We start from the raw sequence: 19334 nt of genomic DNA on the forward strand, positions 1-19334 counted from the left end.
AATGGAAAACCTTTTAGAGTTTTTTAAAGAGTCTTTTTAAAAAGAGACTGTTTTTTTTTTCTTTCTAAATCATCTGTTTTTTTTTGGTATGGATCGAGAGTTTTTTAAAAAAGATAAAAATAAACAAATGAGATACACAATAAGCCATGTATTAAAAAATTAAATTAAATAAACAAACAAAACAAAATATTACTCCCTCCGTCCCGTTTTATCTGAGCCAGTTTGGTTTTTCACACAGATTAAGAAAAATGTATAAATAAAGTGGAAAGTGAAATATATTGTATTGGAAATGATGAAAGTAGTATTAATTAGAGTTATATTGTATTGGGAATGATGAAAGTTGTATTGAAAATTGAAATGACTCAGTTATTTTGGGACACTTTTTTTTTAGAAAATGAGTCAGATATTCCGAGACAGAGGGAGTATAAAACAAAATAAGTATGACATTTTAGAGGAAAAAATCAATTGGACATGAAAAATGATGCAAGAAAATCTTTAAAACCCATATGGTCTTAATTCTGTCCACCGACTCACCTATTAAGGAATACCTCTTATATTTATTTGGTTAGGACAAAAACAACACAATCTACTTTTCTATAATAATAAACCCACCTAAACAAGCTTTTCATTTCTTAATTTTTATCTCTAAAAGTTAGAGCAACCCACTAGCATCACCAAAAGCAGTTCTAATCATTCACCTGTCAGTCACCAAAGCATTATTATCTAAAACAGGACAAACTAAAAACAGTGAAACACAGCATTAAGTTGTGCTTTGTTCAAACACAGAAAAAAGGACCAAAATGGCAGGAATGCTTCCAGGAGTTGAATCAGCTAGAAGAAGACGTGTCCATAAGTCTGGAGGATTTTCTGATTCACCATCTTTTTCTTCTCATAACACCTCAAGACGCTCTTCTTTTTGTTTGTATGCAAGTAACCATGAATCTCGTATTTCCTCATCATCTTCAATGGTTTGTTCTCGTCATCTTTCACAACAACTCAAGTATTTAATTTATTCATTCCTTTTTTTTTTTTTATATATTCTTGAGCTTGTTATTTATTAATATTATTTATGGATTTGAATTTACAGCAAAGAAATATATTATACCAGTCACACCAAGATGAGAATATGGTAGGAGCAGCTAGAGCAGCCAAACAAAGATTGGATGACAAATTCAGATCACAAAGGGTATCAGAAAACATAAGGTATAAATAAATAAACCAAAAAGTTTTGATTTATTTTCCTAAAAAGATAGTTTTTTATTTTGTTTTTTTATCTTTATTTTTTATGATGTCTAGAACTTTATTTCAAAAAAAAAAAAATGATGCCTAGAACTTAGATCTGATTAATTATCTAAATTCAGTGAATGATATTTTGTCTATTTTTTATTTTATTTTGAAACTTGTTATGTATTACTAGGAAAAAGAACATGAAGTGTGTGGAAGGTAGAAACGAAAGCATAGAAGAGTTACAAACTGAGGTATATGGGACAAAGAAAAGTGGTCCAAGGAAGTTCAGTTGGAGCAAATTGAGCTGGAAAGCATCGGAACAAGAGGATTGTGCTGTGTGTTTGGAATCATTTAAGATTGGAGACAAATTGATTCCTTTACCTTGTGCACACAAGTTCCATTCCACATGCTTGAAGCCTTGGTTAGAAAATAATTCACACTGTCCATGTTGTAGAACTACCATTCTTTCCCTTTAGATTTTCACTATTTCCTTAATTGTCTAAATTTGTTGTAGACTTTGTTGGATGAATGAAGTGAGGAATTTTGTCCTTGATTTGTGTTTTCTTAAACTAGAAATAATGAACTAATAATGGATGCAAATTGAGAAACTATATTACAAAAGACGAAATAACATAATAAGAATAAGAGCAATGTTATATCTCTAGAAAAAAATAAAATCAAGAATAAAGAGCAGTCAATCACAATACTCTACTTGCCACAATTCAAGGAGGTGTGGCTGAAAAATAGGAAGTGGACAAATACATCATGCAATTAAAACTTGTCAGTTGTGTCTTGATTTTTTTTTTTTTTGACAAACAACGTCGCACAAAGACGACGAACAACCAACGTCGCACGAAGACGACAAAATCACAATAAAACGAAATAGATGTGAAAATCACTTATTTCAATAAAAGGGAAATAAAAAAACGAGTTAGAGGGGTGATTATGGGTCAAAAACTGACCCTAAATCACCCCTCTTTGGTGGATGAAGGAGAAGAAACTAGGGTTTTTGTGACGGCTCACAAGAGAGAAAGGAAAAAGAGAGAGAAAAGTTATATACCTGTCTTGAAATCAGAAATAGCCCGGAGTACTTCAACGTCTTCAGATAGTCGTAGGGGGAGTTTTGCAGACGCCCTAAAAGATATCAAGTCTCTGACGCTGGAGGCAACAATCTTTTTGGCGATGAAGATTTGGAGCTCTGGGGGAAACACTTCCATGGTACAAAAGTAATGTCTTTACCTTGTGAGAGAAGGGAGAATACAAAGGGAGAAGGCTTGTTGGAAAGCAGCTTTTATAATGACAAATGTGGTTAGTAGGACTATCTCCGGACTATCTCCGCATCTTCTGTTTCCTCATAGTTGCCACGTGGATAAAAGAAGGTAAAGATGCCTTGAGATCGTGGATAATTAAGTGTCTCGAGAGGCATAAAACCTTGAAAATCTTGTAGAGAAAGGCAAAGCAATAATGACTATAGAAAGTTGAAAAGGAAGTGAATATGAAGAGTTCAATCAATGACAAACGGCGCCTTAGGGTCATAAATAATTTTCTAGGCAGTTTTTGTTGGGTATTTGTGTTGCTGCATTATTGCTAAAACAAATATCCTTGCTATGTAAGTTGGAACCAATGTTCCAACATATGGTTAGGCATCTCTGTAAGATGTTGGATACAATGTTCCAACATCCTGGCACGGTTCAGTGTGCCTGGGTTCATGCCTATTTGTACGCGCGCCCTTTATTGTTTAAGGAAACAATATTTCCTTATCTTATTGTCCAAGCAACACGCATATCTTTATATCTTAGGAAATATTTGTTATTGGTTGAAACGATCCTATAAATGTTCCGACATTTTAGGACTTTCCATATTTGTTTCTGATTTCTGTTTTGCAGATTAGCTGAACCGATCTGCTTTGTTCTGAAGTCCAACTAAGTATTTAGCCCAAGCTGCTTCAGTATATAAAGAAGACTTCAAGACCTAATTGCTTATTCAAGCCGTCATACTAAAAAGTTTAGATTTTTAGGGTTTTGAGTCTACATGTATTCTGCTCTTGTATCATGTTGATGCAAGTTTAGAATCTTTATTGTGTTCCTTTCTTGTATCGTCTGTGATACTTGTTTAGGTTTGTTTGTGTGAGTTTGATACTTTTGTCTACTACACCGAAGTTGTGAAACAAGGTGTTAGTTGTTTGTGTTTGAAGGTAACTTCAACTTTGTGTTTTGGTTTAGGTCTGATAGGTCACATGGGTTGTGACTGACCATTAGGATAGTGAGATGGGATCTCTGATTTGTGTTTTGGTTTAGGTCTGATAGGTCACATGGGTTGTGACTGACCATTAGGATAGTGAGATGGGATCTCTGATCTAGGAGTTCCTAGGTTGAAATATATACGGGTAGGTCCTAGGTCATAAAGTGTAAACGAGTAGTTTGCTGAGAGCTTTTGAATAAGGACTACACTAGTGGATTTCCTTCCTGGCTTGGTAGCCCCCAGAGTAGGTGTGTTTGTCACCGAACTGGGTCAACAAACTCATTGTGTTCTTTACTTTCCTGTCATTTTTTTTTCCTTGTTTTTATTTCTGTTTACTTCGTGATGTTGGAACATTGAACGGAACATTGCAAACGTTAAAACATCTAACAGAACATATTAAAACAAGTGTGCTAGAATTCCAGTTTTCAAGTACAGAAACGTGGCCCACTCATAGTCTAAAACGATCAAGGGGAGAGAAACTGAAATAGATCATGTTTGAAGTGGGGTGACGTCATTTATTTCAAAATAAATTATTCAAAATTGCCAATGTTCTCCTCTTTGGAATTGTATCGTCGAAAAATGAATTTTTGGGGTGCATTTGTTAGCCTGTAAATTCAACAGGCTCATTTAATATGGTCAACATTTGTTTGACTTTTTACTTTACAGGAATCGAAGGCTTTCTCATCTTAAGGTTGAAGATTTCGACAAAATAGCAAGCTAATGCGTGATTTGAAGTTCGATGGAACAAAGTCGAAGAGAGCTTGCGTTGAAGTCGAGCAATGAAGGCAGGAAAGCACGATTTCAAGGTTGGAAGCGGTTTCCTTATTGGAAACGTGGGGCAAGCAGTTGTCCAAGATGGAGGAAGTGCTGATCATGGGGTTAATGGTTCGCCAGTTAGGTTTTTAGTATAAATAATTGTTTCCAAGCCGGAAAATGGGTCGCAAATCATATACAGAATTCTACAACACTCAAACTACCGACGTCTAGGGAACCGAGTTATACAGAATGTAAGTAAACTGATTTGTAGACCACCCTTTTATTTTAATGCATTGCATTTACCTTTTCCTTTAAGTTTACGTGCTTAAAGCCCTTTATCTTTTCGTTTTTACTTTATATTGCTTTTGTTTGCAATCTCAAACCTGTCGAGAGACAGTGCCTTTTCTTTACAAACCTGTCCTGCTCTCTACGTAACCTGAGTGCATTTTGTGGCTCTTTTTAAAACCCTTTTTTTATCAAAACCTTTGCACAACATGCTCCAGAGATCTCTAGTTCAGTCTCGCTTGTAATAATCAGAACTAGCCCATAGTTTGCCGAAAACACAAGCAAACAGCTTGTTGAGAACCATCTTGTGCTACATCAGAAGCTTCTTCATTGTGAACTTCTGGGGTGGGTTCAACTTCTGGACTATCATCAAACTCAGGAGTTTGATCAGGTTCTGAAGTATCTTCAGACACCTGTATATCTGCAAAACTTTCAACTAGCTCTGGAATTTCACTTTCAGGCTCCTTGTCATCAAATTTGATGTGCGTTGATTCTTCAACACATTGTGTTTCTGAATTATACACTCTGTATGCCTTTAACCTCTCAGTGTAACCTAGAAAGATACTTTTGGGCCTTGTCATCAAATTTCTTTATGTAGACCTTATTATATAGAATGTAACATGTACATCCAAATTGATGAAAGTAAGAGATATTAGGTCTTCTTCCTTTAAAGAGTTCATATGCTGTTTTCTCCAATATAGGTCTAATATAGATTCTATTTCGGACATAACATGCTGTGTTTACTGCTTCTGCCCAGAAATGTTTAGCCAAATTATTTTCATGAATCATGGTTCTAGCACTTTCTTGTAAAGATCTATTCTTTCTCTCTACAACTCCATTTTGCTGTGGAGTTCTAGGAGAAGAGAATTCATGGACAATACCATATTTTTCACAAAAAGTTTCAAATGGCTCATTTTCAAATTCTCCACCATGATCACTGTTGACTTTTAAGATTTTCATTTCTTTTTCAGATTGTATTTGAGTGCAGAAGTTACTAAACACATCATTTGCATCATCTTTAGTTCTAAGGAATTTAACCCAAGTCCATCTACTAAAATCATCAACAATGACTAATCCATATCTACTTCCATAAATAGATGCAGTGCTAACTGGTCCAAATATATCAATATCGAGTAGTTCTAACGGTCTGGAGGTTGAGACAATGTCTTTTGTTTTAAAAGATGATTTAACAATCTTTCCCTTCTTGCATGCACCACAAAGTGCATTTGAATGATGGTCAATGTTTGGCCTTTGACCAGTTGTAACTTACTAAGCTTAGAGATTAATCTCCAGTTAGCATGTCCCAACCTTCTGTGCGATACCCATTTCTTATCATTCATTGATAGAAGGCAAACTACCTTCTAATCAACCAACTCAGAGAAATTAATTTTATAGACATTATTCTTCTTCCTCTTTCCCTTAAATACTATGGACTTATCATTCTTGTTGATTATTGTGCAGTTGGTCTTATCAAACATCACATCATAACCACTATCACAAAACTGACTAATGCTAAGTAGGTTATGTCTAAGACCATCTACCAACCACATATTATTAATAGAGTTAGAATGGTTACCAATAGTTCCTATGCCAATAATCTTGCCAGTCTAGTTGCCTCCAAATCCCACAGTTCCTCCCTCTTTCATTGTTAGGGTTAGGAACATAGATTTTTCTCATGTCATGTGTCGTGAGCAACCACTGTCCAGGTACCATGACTTGTTATCCTCTTTTACTCTTAGGCATATTTGCAGCATTAATAATTTCTGACTTAGGTACCCATATCTTTATGGGTCTTTTAGGGTTAGTACTGGAAGTTTTACTCTTCTTCTTTTGTGCCTTGTGCTTGAAGTAATGTGGCTTCTGTTCACTCAATAGCTTAGGTTTAACACCTTTTTGTTTTGGTTCCCATGAAGCAACAACTGTTTTCTTCCTCTGAAACTTAGGCTTTAAGACATCAGACTCTGAGTTCTTCAGAACCTGTTGTTTAGGTTCTGGTCTCTTCAGAATCTGAATCTTTGGAGTCTTAGAGTCAAAGTTACTCATAACCTTAGGCTTAGTGTTCTTTGACTTTGGAATATTCACAGTCTTAGAGCTAGAAGCTTCAGGTTCTGATTGAACTACAATATTAGACTCAGCTCCTTCAGGTACAAAATAAGTTTTCAATCCTTCCTCAATGCATTCACAACATGCTTTAAGATTGATTCCATTAGGTTTTCCTTCTGAGAATCCAATCCCTTTACCATTGTTCTTGTAAATTTTATAAATCATAGAAGCTACTTTGCTTCTGTCAATGTCAAATGTAATGAAATCTTCAAGAGCAATTTCATGCTTACTTAAAGGTTTTCCTTCACACTTTTCTTGAAGCTTCTGACAAAGAAACTTGAGTTTGTCTTCATAAGTTCTACAAATGAAGTCAAGACCTCTAAGTCCTTCCTCAGATGCTTTCAAATCCAATATAGTCTTTTCTTGTTGTTTCATTAAATCAACATATTTATCTTTTAAATCATTCAACTCATTGGTTTTGTGTTCAAAGTGTGTAAGAAGCTCTTTAAGTGAATCAATAAGTTCTTCTCTGTGAATTTTAGAATATACCTCATTTTCATCCTCAGAGTATGATTCTGGTTCAGCTTTTGAAGTCACTGTAGCTACTAACCCAACACCTACATTGGCTTCATTTCTAGCATCATCCTTGTCAGACCCTGATTCACTATCCAAATCTTCCCAGGTGGCCATTAGACTCTACTTTATCTGTCTTCTATACTAGTTGGATTTGGAAATTGGTTTCTTGGACTTCTCCTTTGAATTTTCCTTCTGAAGATCAGGACAGACAGCAATAAAGTGTCCAGGCTTCTTACAGTTGAAGCAACCTTTCTGATCTTCCTTCCTTGAACCTTTGGAACCACTGCTTCTGCTCAAAAACTTCTTGTTCTTCCAAGCCAGATATTGAAGCTTGTTTGACAGCATAGCCATTTTTTCAGCAACAGCTAGATCTTCCTCAGAATCTCCATCAAGGGATTCATCTTCAGACTCAACAACTTTGAGAGCTTTTGAGGACTTTCCTTTAGATGCTAGAGCAATAGATTTTGTCTTCTTAGCAGAATCATGCTCATTAAGACTAATCTCATGAACCTTGAGAGAGTTTATAAGATCCTCAAGAGTTAGAGTGTTTAAATCTATAGCTTCCTCAATAGCAGTAACTTTAGGTCTCCATCTAGCAGAAAAGCTTCTCAGAATCTTGCTCACATGATTAGAAGCTACATAAATTTTCTTCAGTATTTGAAGTCCAGAGACTAGAGTCTGAAATCTTGAGTACATAGCCTCAATACTTTCATCATCTTTCATCTTAAACAGCTCATACTGATGAACAAGCATAGTAGCTTTTGCTTCTCTAACCTTCTTACTACCTTCATAGTTTGCACAAAGTGAGGCAAACATTGCCTTTACAGTAGATTTGTCACTCATCTTCAGATACTCTATGCGAGGCAAAGTAGCAACAAGAATTCCTCAGAACTTGTGATGTTTCTTGTACAGCTTCTTCTGAGCAGGAGTATGTTTCTTTCTATCAATAACAGCTCCTTCTTCGTCACGGGCCAAGTCACCAACACTATCTTCAAGAACATCCTAGAGTTCCTCATCTAAACCCATAATGTGACTATACATTTTGGTTTTCCACCATGAGAACTGTAACGCCCTATTTCTATTAAAGCGATAAAATACGTGAATATGGCAAATATTCAAGAAATAGACGCTACGTCTAGACAAAATCCAATTCAACATGCATATATAATAATATCTCAACAGTAGCAGCGGATACAAATAAAATATCTCCAACAAAACATGCCATGGTCAACACTACATCAACATACAAAAATAATCCTCCAAGTCCAACAATGGACAAATCTCAATAACATAACAGAATTCAATAGAAACAAAAGGACACTACACCCTAATCAGAGCCTAAAATCTAGACTTGACAACGGACAATGAGACAACTCCCGCTATAAAAGCATCAACTCACCAAAAGCAACTAATCCTGCACGGCATCTACCCATCCATACAGACAGGTAGGCGGCAAAAACCACTGGAGGTTAGCTTTACATTAATCATAATCAATAATACAAATGAAATGAATAAACAATTCGATTTTCAATTAGTTTATATAAACAATTAATCTCCAGATATACATTCATACAACCAATCCAATTATCACAACAAGCACTCATCAATGCACTTATCACTAACAACATTATTCACATACACAACAAGACTCCATGTCATTATGCAATGCGCCTAAACTTGACACATATATGCATGCTGTACCGTAACAACAGTCATTAGATGCCAACCGCACATCTATGTAAGAGTACACCTCCTCTTACAACAACTATGTAAAAGTACACCTCCTTTTACATTTCAACATATGACTCAATATGATATGATGCATGGACATACAACAACGACCCGATAATGCACAACTTCAACATACAACTATCAACGAATGTAAAAGTACACCTCCAATTAGATTGACTATCTCAACAACGATTGCATTATCAAGTACTCATGTCCACACATTCAATAAATCACCATTCAAATGGGAGTCATCAACATGGATCAACATACATCAACAACTACCTTAAAATATCACCACAATTCCAAATACTCTTCATAAACCAAATAAAATGGAACAACACATCATTTCATGATAAGCATCATATTCAATCCTCCACAATCATCCACATATCATCAATTAATCATATACAACCATTCACGAAAGATTTTTAAGGTATTTGGTTTAAAAGAACCATTTTCAATCAAGTTCGTCTATCGGTATCTCATTTTCAAAATAATTGAAGTATTGAACCAAAACCAAGTAAACAAGAACCAATGCCTCAACTAAGTATTCCTCTAGACTACATATAAGTGCAGTAGAGAATACCTTGGCGTTTCACCGGCTAAACACGACAAAATCATGAAATTCACAAAGTTCGTCACTTTATCGTTTTTACAAAAGAATCCCATTTTCAAATCAAAACAAGTTAGATCCATCACATCATAGTTTAAATACCATTAAACACCTTAATTGAACTCATAAAATTCAAGTTTCGAAGCTTGGAAACAATCCATAAGGTTTGGGTCGACTTAGAAATAGTTATGCGGATTTTTCGTAAAATTTCCCTAAGACCTCCTTGGAGTATTTTCCTCATAACTCAAAAACTAAAAATCATTTTCAAGTCAAACCAAAGCCACTGGAAAGCTAACAAAGTTATCTACAACTTTCATGTTTACACCGAAGGCGAATTCAAAACAGACACGTGTGAAAAAGAAGCAAGAACGCGAAACAAGGAATGCTGTCAGAGAGCATTTCGCTTAAGCGAAATCAATCTCGCGCAAGCGAAATCAACGTCGAGAGAAAACCCAATTTCGCTTGAAAATTCGCTTGGGGCTTCGCTTAAGCGAACTGGGCCCTGTTTCTGATGAACACTTGGTTCTAACCCCTTATCACCCAAAAATCCCAATTTTGATCACTCCAAACCCCAAAACTCAATCCCAAAGATGTTTATAGGTCATATATGCTTCAAAACACTTAAACATGCATACAACTTGCAATCACAACATCAATTCATCAAAATTCACCAATTCACCAAAACTCTCACAACTTTCAACAACAACAACAAATCTCATCATAATTCACCAAATCATGATACCCAATGTATCAATTCATCAACAACACATCTAACAACAACAACAACATTTAATCATGATTTCATCTTCAATCTAACAACTACAACATTATCCATCATCAATTTCACTTAAGAACATGTCATATACATATAAACCCATTTTGACATACAAATTCAACAACAACAATACAAATAACATTCAATTCATACATATAATCATGTCATCAATCTTAAGCACGAATTTCTACAACCAAAAATCAAATTAATCACTTAATCAAAGAATTAGGGAAGAACTACAACTATTAATTATGATTAAAGTCTAACCCGCTTACCTTAATTCTTCACAAAATCAACTAGGACTTCACTTTAGCTCCCAAAGCTTGAATCTCTAGCCTCCTCTAGCTCTCTCTAGATCTTCCTCTTCAAACCCTTATCTTCTCTCTATCTCTATCCCTTCTCAATTGTGAAAATGTTGGTAAAAACCCTATTTCTCTACCAACACTAGAGTTTAAATAGGCTTTACTTAATTGGGCTCAACTCACAATGCCTTAATGGGCCTAACCCATTACTAATCTAACCCAAAATGTTACTACTCACTTAACGGTAAAATGTAATACTAACGGTCACTTATCGGTAATAAAACAATTCACTATAACTCTCTAGCACTTGGTAAAATAATTCTAGCTCTCACTAAGCACTAAAAACAATTCTCAACAAAATTACTAAATTACCCCTACTCACAAAATGACCAAAATACCCCTGTGTCCAAAATGACTAAAATACCCTTCTAACACCAAATTCTACAAATCCCAACCAAAAATACACACAGAGGCATTCAATCACATACGAGCACATATAACACACATAAAAACAATTAAATAAATAATAAAATAAATCTAGTGAAAAATCGAGCTGTTACAAGAACTCTTCAGGATCTCCATTAAACCTTGGAGATTTGCTGGAGTCAGATTTCTTATCATCAAAAGTACCATAATCATAAGAGACATCATTATGACTAGTTCCAGAACTTGAACTATCACCAGATGCCATGTTTTTCTCAGATCTTTATCTGTTACACTATTAAGTGCTAAGACAAACAGACCAAGGCTTTAGATACCAACTGAAGGTGAGAAAAAACACAAGAAGGGGGGGTTGAATTATGTTAACTTTTTCTTCTTCTAAAACTGAATTCACTGATCAGAAGATGACAGAGTTCAGGTTCTGATGCAATGTTCAAAGACTAAATGCAGTGGTTAAGTAGAGAGAGAGAGAGAGAGAGAGAGAGAGAGAGAGAGAGAGAGAGAAGAAAGACACAAAGCAATTATAGTGGTTCCTTCCACAATTCGGAAGTAGTCCACCCCCCTTGCACTTCCAAGGAGAGTTCACTAAAATCAATATCTGATTACAATTGCTCAAGCACAAAAGCAAGAGACTTCAAACTAACTCAAGCACAAAAGTAAGAGGTTTCCTATGCTCAAGCACAACTGCATGAGACTTCCTATGCTCAAGCACAAAAGCAAGAGATTTCTAATCAAACAGAATTACAAAGAAAATGTTTAAGGTTGAACACTTGATATACAATCAGTGATGTTCACAATACAAATCAGATAAGACTCTTAAGACTCTAGAATTTCTAAGATATGAACGGTGTTAAGAAATTCTAAGTGAACTTTGATGTGAAACAATTTCAGCAGTGGTTTGGCACTTGTAAAATTGTTGTGAGAGTGTTTTCAATCTTCCGGTCTTCACTCCTTTATCTAGAGATGTGAAAGATACGTTGGAAATTGCCAACACATCAAAAGAGTCGTTATGAAGCTTGATCAAATCACCAATGATATGTTGCTTGATTTGGTTTTTGTCCTATGAAGGAACAATTTCAAATCCATTCCTTGTATAGAGAATAACCAGCATAGGTGCAGCTGTATTCTTATACTATTGCAGACATGAAGAGTGGAGTAGTGGAGTAGTGGTTGTACAATTGTACTATTGTCCTTTTCCTGTGTTCTTCAGTGGCTAAGCATCCAATGCCTTCAAATTCCTCTGAATTAGTCGTTCCTCTAGGCTTCCATTCCTTCTGCAATCATAAGCATTCAGAATAACAACTTCTAACAAACTGAAGATTCCAGTCTTCAGCCTCTGATCATCTTTAGCTTCTGATGATGTCAACTTCTGGTAGGCAGCTTCTGATAATCTTCAGCTTCTGATGATGTCAGCTTATGATGATCTTCGGATGCTTTTTTCTTCAGATTCTATCTTGCAACATAAGCTTTCTTTTTGTAAATTCCATTGCTCTCATTTGTTCCTCCAGAACCTATATTTGATTTAAATTTTCGTCTATAGTCCTGCACACTTGAACAAATATTAGCATATCCAATTGATATTTTTTAATACCTTGTTATCATCAAAACTCAAAGTGGTAAACACATTTTGTTCCAACATAGGTAAACTAGCCTCCGCCTTAAATTCTTTGAAATGAATACCTAAGACTAAAACATAGTTAAGCATAAAAGGAAAGGTTGTAAATGTAAATGTTAAAGAAATAAAACTTTATAAGATATTACTTGAAGATTAGCAATAGAAAAATAAAAGAAATTGATTAGTCAGATCATCTCAACTTAGCAAAAAGAAAAATGCAGAAAATAAAATAATGGGTTGCCTTCCATTCAGCACTTGTTTAACGTTTGAGTCCCAACAATCAATAGGTTGCCTCTTATCCATCGCTTCTTTTGAGTCATTAGCTTAACGAAATACGTTGCCTCCTATTCAATGCGTGTTTAGTGTCCCGAGCCTAACGGATAAGTCTAACTTCTGCCCTTGAACCTCTTCAAAGCTGGTTCCTCTTCTCCTACCTGATACTCCGCCAGCTTGATTTCACTTAGATCAACATATGCATACCACATGACTTCATCCCATATCACAATTTTCATGTTTTCTTTGATCTTTTTAATTGTGAATGGTTTGTCCCAGCCTTACCTTGCTTGTAAATTCCCGAAGTACCCATAGAATTCCTGATAAGTCAATAAAATGTGATTTTTAACTGTCAAGTTTATTAGGATTTTATTTGTTTTTAATTACTTTTTAGAATTTTGGTACTTCAAATTGTTTGTTATTTAATTTCAGGAACAAATATGGTGAAATCAAGTCTTACAACAAAAGAAGGGATTTAGAAGCATGGTTAAGGAAAGAAAGGATCCAAGCATGATTCATGGCTGATTGAGGAACAAAATATGAAGATCCTTTACAAATCTACCGCGCAGGGTCGTGCTAACAAATGCACTGACCGTGCGCCCTTGCATTCAAACCGTGCCAACAGGACCAGAACAGTCTGCACAGTTCGTGCCCCCATACGCACGACCGTGTGCGACCTCTAGTCAATCTTTGCTGCTTTTGCTCGTTGAAGAAGGCACGATCGTGCGCCCTGAAGTCACTAGCATGCCCGGTTCCAGACCTCTTGGTTAGTGATATTTTCTTAAATTAAAGCCCATTTGCCTTGTTGCACATTCTAATGCCTTTTCTAGGGTTTAGGCTGTTCCTAGGGCTATAAATAGAGGAGCCGATCAGAACTGTATCTCCATCTTGGTTCTTAGAAATTTTCTGTGACAACTATTTCTATTAATCAAAGTCTTTATTTTTCTTGTTCATATTTTCTTCCCCTTTAAAATTCTGCACTTTTATTTCCAACAATTTACTTTCATGTTCTTCTCCTTCTCTTTAATCTCTTTGTCTACGATGAACATGAGTGAGTAGACTTCTTTGTCTTGGGATTGTTGGATGAGTCTAATGACCTAATCCTATCAAACCAAACCTAGAACCCTAATTTTATGTAAATCTATTTTTCTAATCTAATCTCACCGTTCTTAATTCTTATTTCAAATACTAATCGAAGTGTTGAAAGAAGAAGGTTAGTATTGGACATGTGAGATTATACAAGGGTTACGAAACATGGGAATAGTCTAGTAAACCTTAAGACCTTAAAATTTCGTTCTTAACGGGTTTCAGTAACGGTCAACCATGAGAATAGGCGTGATTGTTATTGAAATACACTCATTGATTCCGAGAGGAACCTTGATACGCTTTAGAGAAACCGGTCTTTAGAAATAGATTGAACATAAGATTTAGATATAGGTTTGGATTGTGAAAGATTTGTCATTTTGACAAACCAATAATCCTGAGGCGCTTTTTACTATTATTTTAAATCACTCAATTTGCAAAACTTCTAAACCTTGAATTATTCAGCTAATCATAAATTTAAAAGAGAATCAAAATTACAACAACTCCCTGTGGAACGATAATTTTACTACTTTGATAAAATCGTGCACTTGCGGATTTCACACATTAAGTTTTTGGCGCCGCTGCCTGGGAGTTAAGTAATATTGAGTAGATTTTTAGTGTCGGTTAGACTGAATTCTTTTCCTTTTTATTTTTACCTTCAACTTTTGGAGTTTCTATTTCTTTTATGCGAAGAAGCAAAAGTCTTGGAGAATTCGTTCCTGAGATTGAGAGATTCTTGCAAGAAAGAAGGAGAAACACACGTAATAATAGAAACGATATGGCTGAGGAACGCACTCTTAAAGAGTATGCAACCCCTTCTACAGAAGAGCCACATGCTGTTATTATGTACCCAATGGTTGAAGCAAACAATTTTGAAATAAAACCTGCACTTCTTAACTTAGTGTAGCAAAACCAATTTTCCAGATTACCCGCTGAGGATCCAAATCTTCATATTTCTACTTTTCTAAGACTCAGTGGAACTTTGAAAGCAAACCAAGAGGCCGCCAGGCTGCACCTCTTTCCTTTCTCTCTGAGGGATAGAGCTAGTGCATGGTTTCATTCATTGCAAGTTGGTTCTATCACTTCATGGGACCAAATGAGGCAAGCATTCCTTGCCCGATTCTTTCCCCTTCTAAAATTGCTCAATTGTTCAAATAACACGATTCACTCAAAGAGATGGGTAATCTCTTTACGATGCTTGGGAGCGTTTCAAGGAAATGCTTAGGCTTTTGCCCCCATCATGGTTTAGAGAAGTGGCTAATTGTCCACACTTTTTATAATGGTCTTTCATATATCACAAAAATGATTGTTGACGTAGCTGTAGATGGGGCTTTGATGAACAAAAATTACATAGCAACATATGCTTTGATCGAGGACATGGCCCAAAACCACTATCAGTGGACAAGTGAAAGAGCCATCACTGTTGTTGCTCCTTCACCCTCTAAAAAAGAGGCAGGTATGTCTGAACTTTCTGCCCTTGATCACTTAACTGCTAAGGTGGACACACTTTTTCAAAAGTTTGATAAATTTAGTGTTAGTGTTGTCACACCTGCTCCTGTTTCACCACCTTGTGAAGTTTGTGGAGTATTTGGTCAATTGGCATTGAATGCCAACTAGGTAGTGCTGTTGGAAGTCCTGAGCAAGTAATTTTATAATAAAACCCCTCAAAATCCTTTTGGCTAAGTTAGATGAGCAATTTAGGAAATTTGTTGAAATGCTAAATAAACTCTACATTAACATTTCGTTTGCGGAAGCACTGTCACAAATGCCCTCATATGCATAAAATTTAAAAGAAATTCTTTCTAACAAATGAAAAATTGATGAGGATGAGACGGTGAACCTTACAGAAGAATTTATTGCAATTATCCAAAACAAATTTTGACCTAAACTTAAGGATCCGGGGAGTTTTTCCATACCATGTGTCATAGGATCCGAGACTATAGAAAAAGCCATGTGTGACTTGGGAGCAAGTGTCAGTTTGATGCCATTGTCTCTTTGTGAAAGGTTGGGTATAAGGTAGAGAAACCTTTTGATCGTCAAGCAAATGACGTTAAAAGAGCGCTGTGTGGGAGGCAACCCACGGGTTTACTTGTGTTTATTTTATTTGTTTTTGCAGGTTTAGAAAAAAATAAATGACCAGGATGATAAATTTGTGAGCACGACCATTACAAATCTATCGTCCACGGTCGTGCTCACAAATGCACTGACCGTGCACCTTTGCATTCAAATCGTGCCTACAGGACCAGAACAGTCCGCAAGGTCCGTTCCCCCACATGGACGGTCGTGCGCGACCACCAGTCACCCTTTGCTGCTTTTGCTCGTTGAAGAAGGCGCGGTCGTGCGCCCTGAAGGCACGTCCACGTGCGGTTCCAAACCTCTTGTTTAGTGATATTTTCTTAAATTAAAGCACATGGGTTGCCTTGTTGCACATTCTAATGCCTTTTCTAGGGTTTAAGCTGTTCATAGGGCTATAAATAGAGGAGCCAATCAGACTTGTATCTCCATCTTGGTTCTTAGGAATTTTCTGTGACAACTATTTCTATGAATCAAAGTATTTATTTTTCCTGTCCTTTAAAATTTTGCACTTTTATTTCCAGCAATTTACTTTCATGTTCATCACCTTCTCTTTAATCTCTTTGTCTACGATGAACATGAGTTAGTAGACTTCTTTGTCTTGGGATTGTTGACCGCAAGTGCACGGTTTACCGATGTAATAATAAAAAGAGTATTGTTCCGACATGGAGTTGTTCAATTTAATTAACTTTTAGAGAATGATTAGAAGAAGGTTTAGTTGAAAAAGGTTTGATTTTTAATGGAGGAAAATAATAATAAAAAGAGCCTTGGGATTATTGGTTCATCATAACAACGAATCCTTCACAAACAAACCCTAAACTTCTAACTTTATATTCGATCTACTTTCTAGAGACAAGTTTCTCTTTAGCGTATCAAAGCTTCTCTCGAATTCAGTGAGTGTGTTCCTTTAACAATCAAGCCTATTCTCATGGTTGATTATTATTAGAATCCATGAAGAACGAAACTTTATGTGTCCCAAGGTTTGCTAGACTATTCTCATGTTTTGCAACCTTTGTCTAATTTCACTTGTTCTGCGTTCGCTTTATGAATTGATATTTGAGATGATGAATTAACAATTACAAAACCCTCCGCGTTCGCTTCTTAGTTCGGTAATTGTTAATTCATTATAAAAACGGTGAAATTAGATTAGAAAGTAGATTTATATAAAATTAGGGTTTGTGGTTTGGTTTGATTAGGATTACGTCATTAGACTTATCCAACAATCCCAAGACAAGAAGGGTCTACTCACTCATGTTCATCGTAGACATGGAGAAGAAGAAGAAAAGCATAAAAGTAAAATAACAAGAAAGTAAAGGAAAAGAAAAGAACTTTTATTAAGAAAAACAATTGTCACTTATTGAATTCCAAGAATAAAAAATAAATGTTAATGATAGCTAGCTACTCTATTTATAGTCTTATTGTCGACTTAAAACCTAAGCAACTATTCACTAGAATGTTCCACAAGAAACCACAAGCTTTTTGGTTAAAACAGGCAGCTAGTTCTTGAAGCAAAAGCAGCAAAAGATGGCATGGGAGGTGGCACGGCCATGCCAATTGTTGGCACTGCCTGTGCCAAGCTTCTGACTTTGGGGGGTCATATTTTTGTCTTCAATCTTCGTATGTTTCACCCGAATCAGCTCCTAATCCTCTTTCTTCTGCTCCAAGACTCAATCTATCAAACATTCGTTCCTGAAATATAATAATATGCAATTGAAGTAAAATAGCTCAAAAAGGAAATAATACTTAAATAAAATAAACTTAAATCTAAATAAAACGAAACTAAATATTATATAAAAATAACTAATTATTGACTCATCAAACTCCCCCACACTTGAATCTTTGCTTGTCATCAAGCAAAAGGCATAAACATAGCAGCAACACAATATTAACATATGCCAATTCAATTGAAAACTTATGTCTCCTCTAAGGCTTTATTTCAATGTACACTAATCACAACTTCAAGTATTCCTTGTGAACCTATTCAACCCAACAACAAGCTTCAAGTGAGTGTGTGTGTGTAGTCCAACCCTTTTCTTGCTCCTGTATAAGACAGATATTATGAGGAACAGGTTCTAACCTTAACACTAAAGTAACCGAGAAAAGTCCTTTCTTCATTTCATATAAGAGAGGTGGGAATTAGTTAGAATTAATTTGACAATTTAAATACTTGGGGCTTGCAGATGCTTAGGGGATATCAATTCTCATAGGAAGTCCGCGAGGGGGTATCCTTTCCTCCTAGATTCCATGATCACCCTAAGTAGTGCTACAAATTAATCATCTCCACGTAGGAAGTCAGCGAGGGGGTATCCTTTCCTCCATGTGTTGATGAATTATTTCCTCTTTTTAGAGGGATTTATAGAACTAAAGTTCGGTTTATTAGAGAAGCATCACCACACGTTGGAAGTCAGCGAGGGGGTATCCTTTCCTCCACGTGTTGGTGATATTGCTTCCCGCCCCTTTTTGGCTTAACACATTATAACACAATATAGCACATTATTCCCCACACAAACTTATACTACTTTTACTCTGAAGACTTTTAAGGGTCTAAGTTACCATTAAAGTTAGAACGTGTTCCTTAAAATACCTACTCATACACTTGCTCAAGGATTGCAACTAAGTGCTTTCTCATTGGTGAATTTTCACAATAAAACATGATGTGGGTATAGTAAGAACACTAAAAACACAAGAAATCACTTTCATGTACAAGAAACAACCATTTAAGAGAAGACAACAAAAAATTTATGTCATAATTTTCAATAAAAACAAGCCGCTTAATCATGCCTTTCGCAATAAAAACAAAACAAAAGAATAAAGTTCAAGGGAGTTTGGAACACTACGACTCAAGACACTTTATTAGTCTCCCCCCACACTTAGGAGAAGCATTGTCCTCAATGATTCAAAAACAAGAAAAAATTAAAAGAGAAGAAGAATAAGGAGTAGAAGAGGAAGAAAGAGTGGATAAAGGAAGAGAGGAAGAAGAAAACTCACATTTTGCCGTAGAAGAAAAAAAAATGAATGCTGGAAGTCTGTTAGGTTGGCACGGCCGTGCCATCTTTCTGCCAAATTCTTTTTCCTTTATGTTTTATACAGGCACGACCGTGCCACTACAGGCACGGGCCGTGTCAGCTCTCTGGTCAGTCATCTTCAATTTTTCTTACCTTTTCTCATCATATTTGGACAGTTACCTACAAAACAATAGGAAATAACAGGAAAAAAATAAAGCTATTAAATCCGTGGGTTGCCTCCCACGAAGCGCTCTTTTACCGTCACTAGCTTGACAAAAAGGGAGGAAATAATTCC

At 35.9% G+C, this 19334-nt stretch overlaps 1 protein-coding gene and 1 non-coding gene across 2 annotated transcripts; one reads left to right on the top strand and one right to left on the bottom strand.

Annotated features, from left to right (window-relative positions):
* The first annotated feature begins 528 nt into the window (after positions 1–528).
* On the top strand, positions 529–1780 carry LOC146946764 (uncharacterized). Its single transcript, XM_085744664.1, has 3 exons — positions 529–968; positions 1088–1203; positions 1418–1780. Exons 1-3 carry the CDS (start codon positions 801–803, stop codon positions 1701–1703), a joined length of 570 nt encoding a protein of 189 aa, XP_085600790.1. The 5' UTR covers positions 529–800; the 3' UTR covers positions 1704–1780.
* Positions 1781–15099: 13319 nt separating this feature from the next.
* On the bottom strand, positions 15100–15208 carry LOC146946765 (small nucleolar RNA R71). Its single transcript, XR_015029516.1, has one exon. It is a non-coding gene; the product is annotated as a small nucleolar RNA R71 (small nucleolar RNA).
* Between the last annotated feature and the right edge of the window lie 4126 nt (positions 15209–19334).

The sequence above is a fragment of the Medicago sativa genome, chromosome 2 (assembly GCF_051527215.1).
Source record: "Medicago sativa cultivar Bolivia chromosome 2, Bolivia_mono, whole genome shotgun sequence".
Taxonomy (NCBI): Eukaryota; Viridiplantae; Streptophyta; class Magnoliopsida; order Fabales; family Fabaceae; genus Medicago; species Medicago sativa.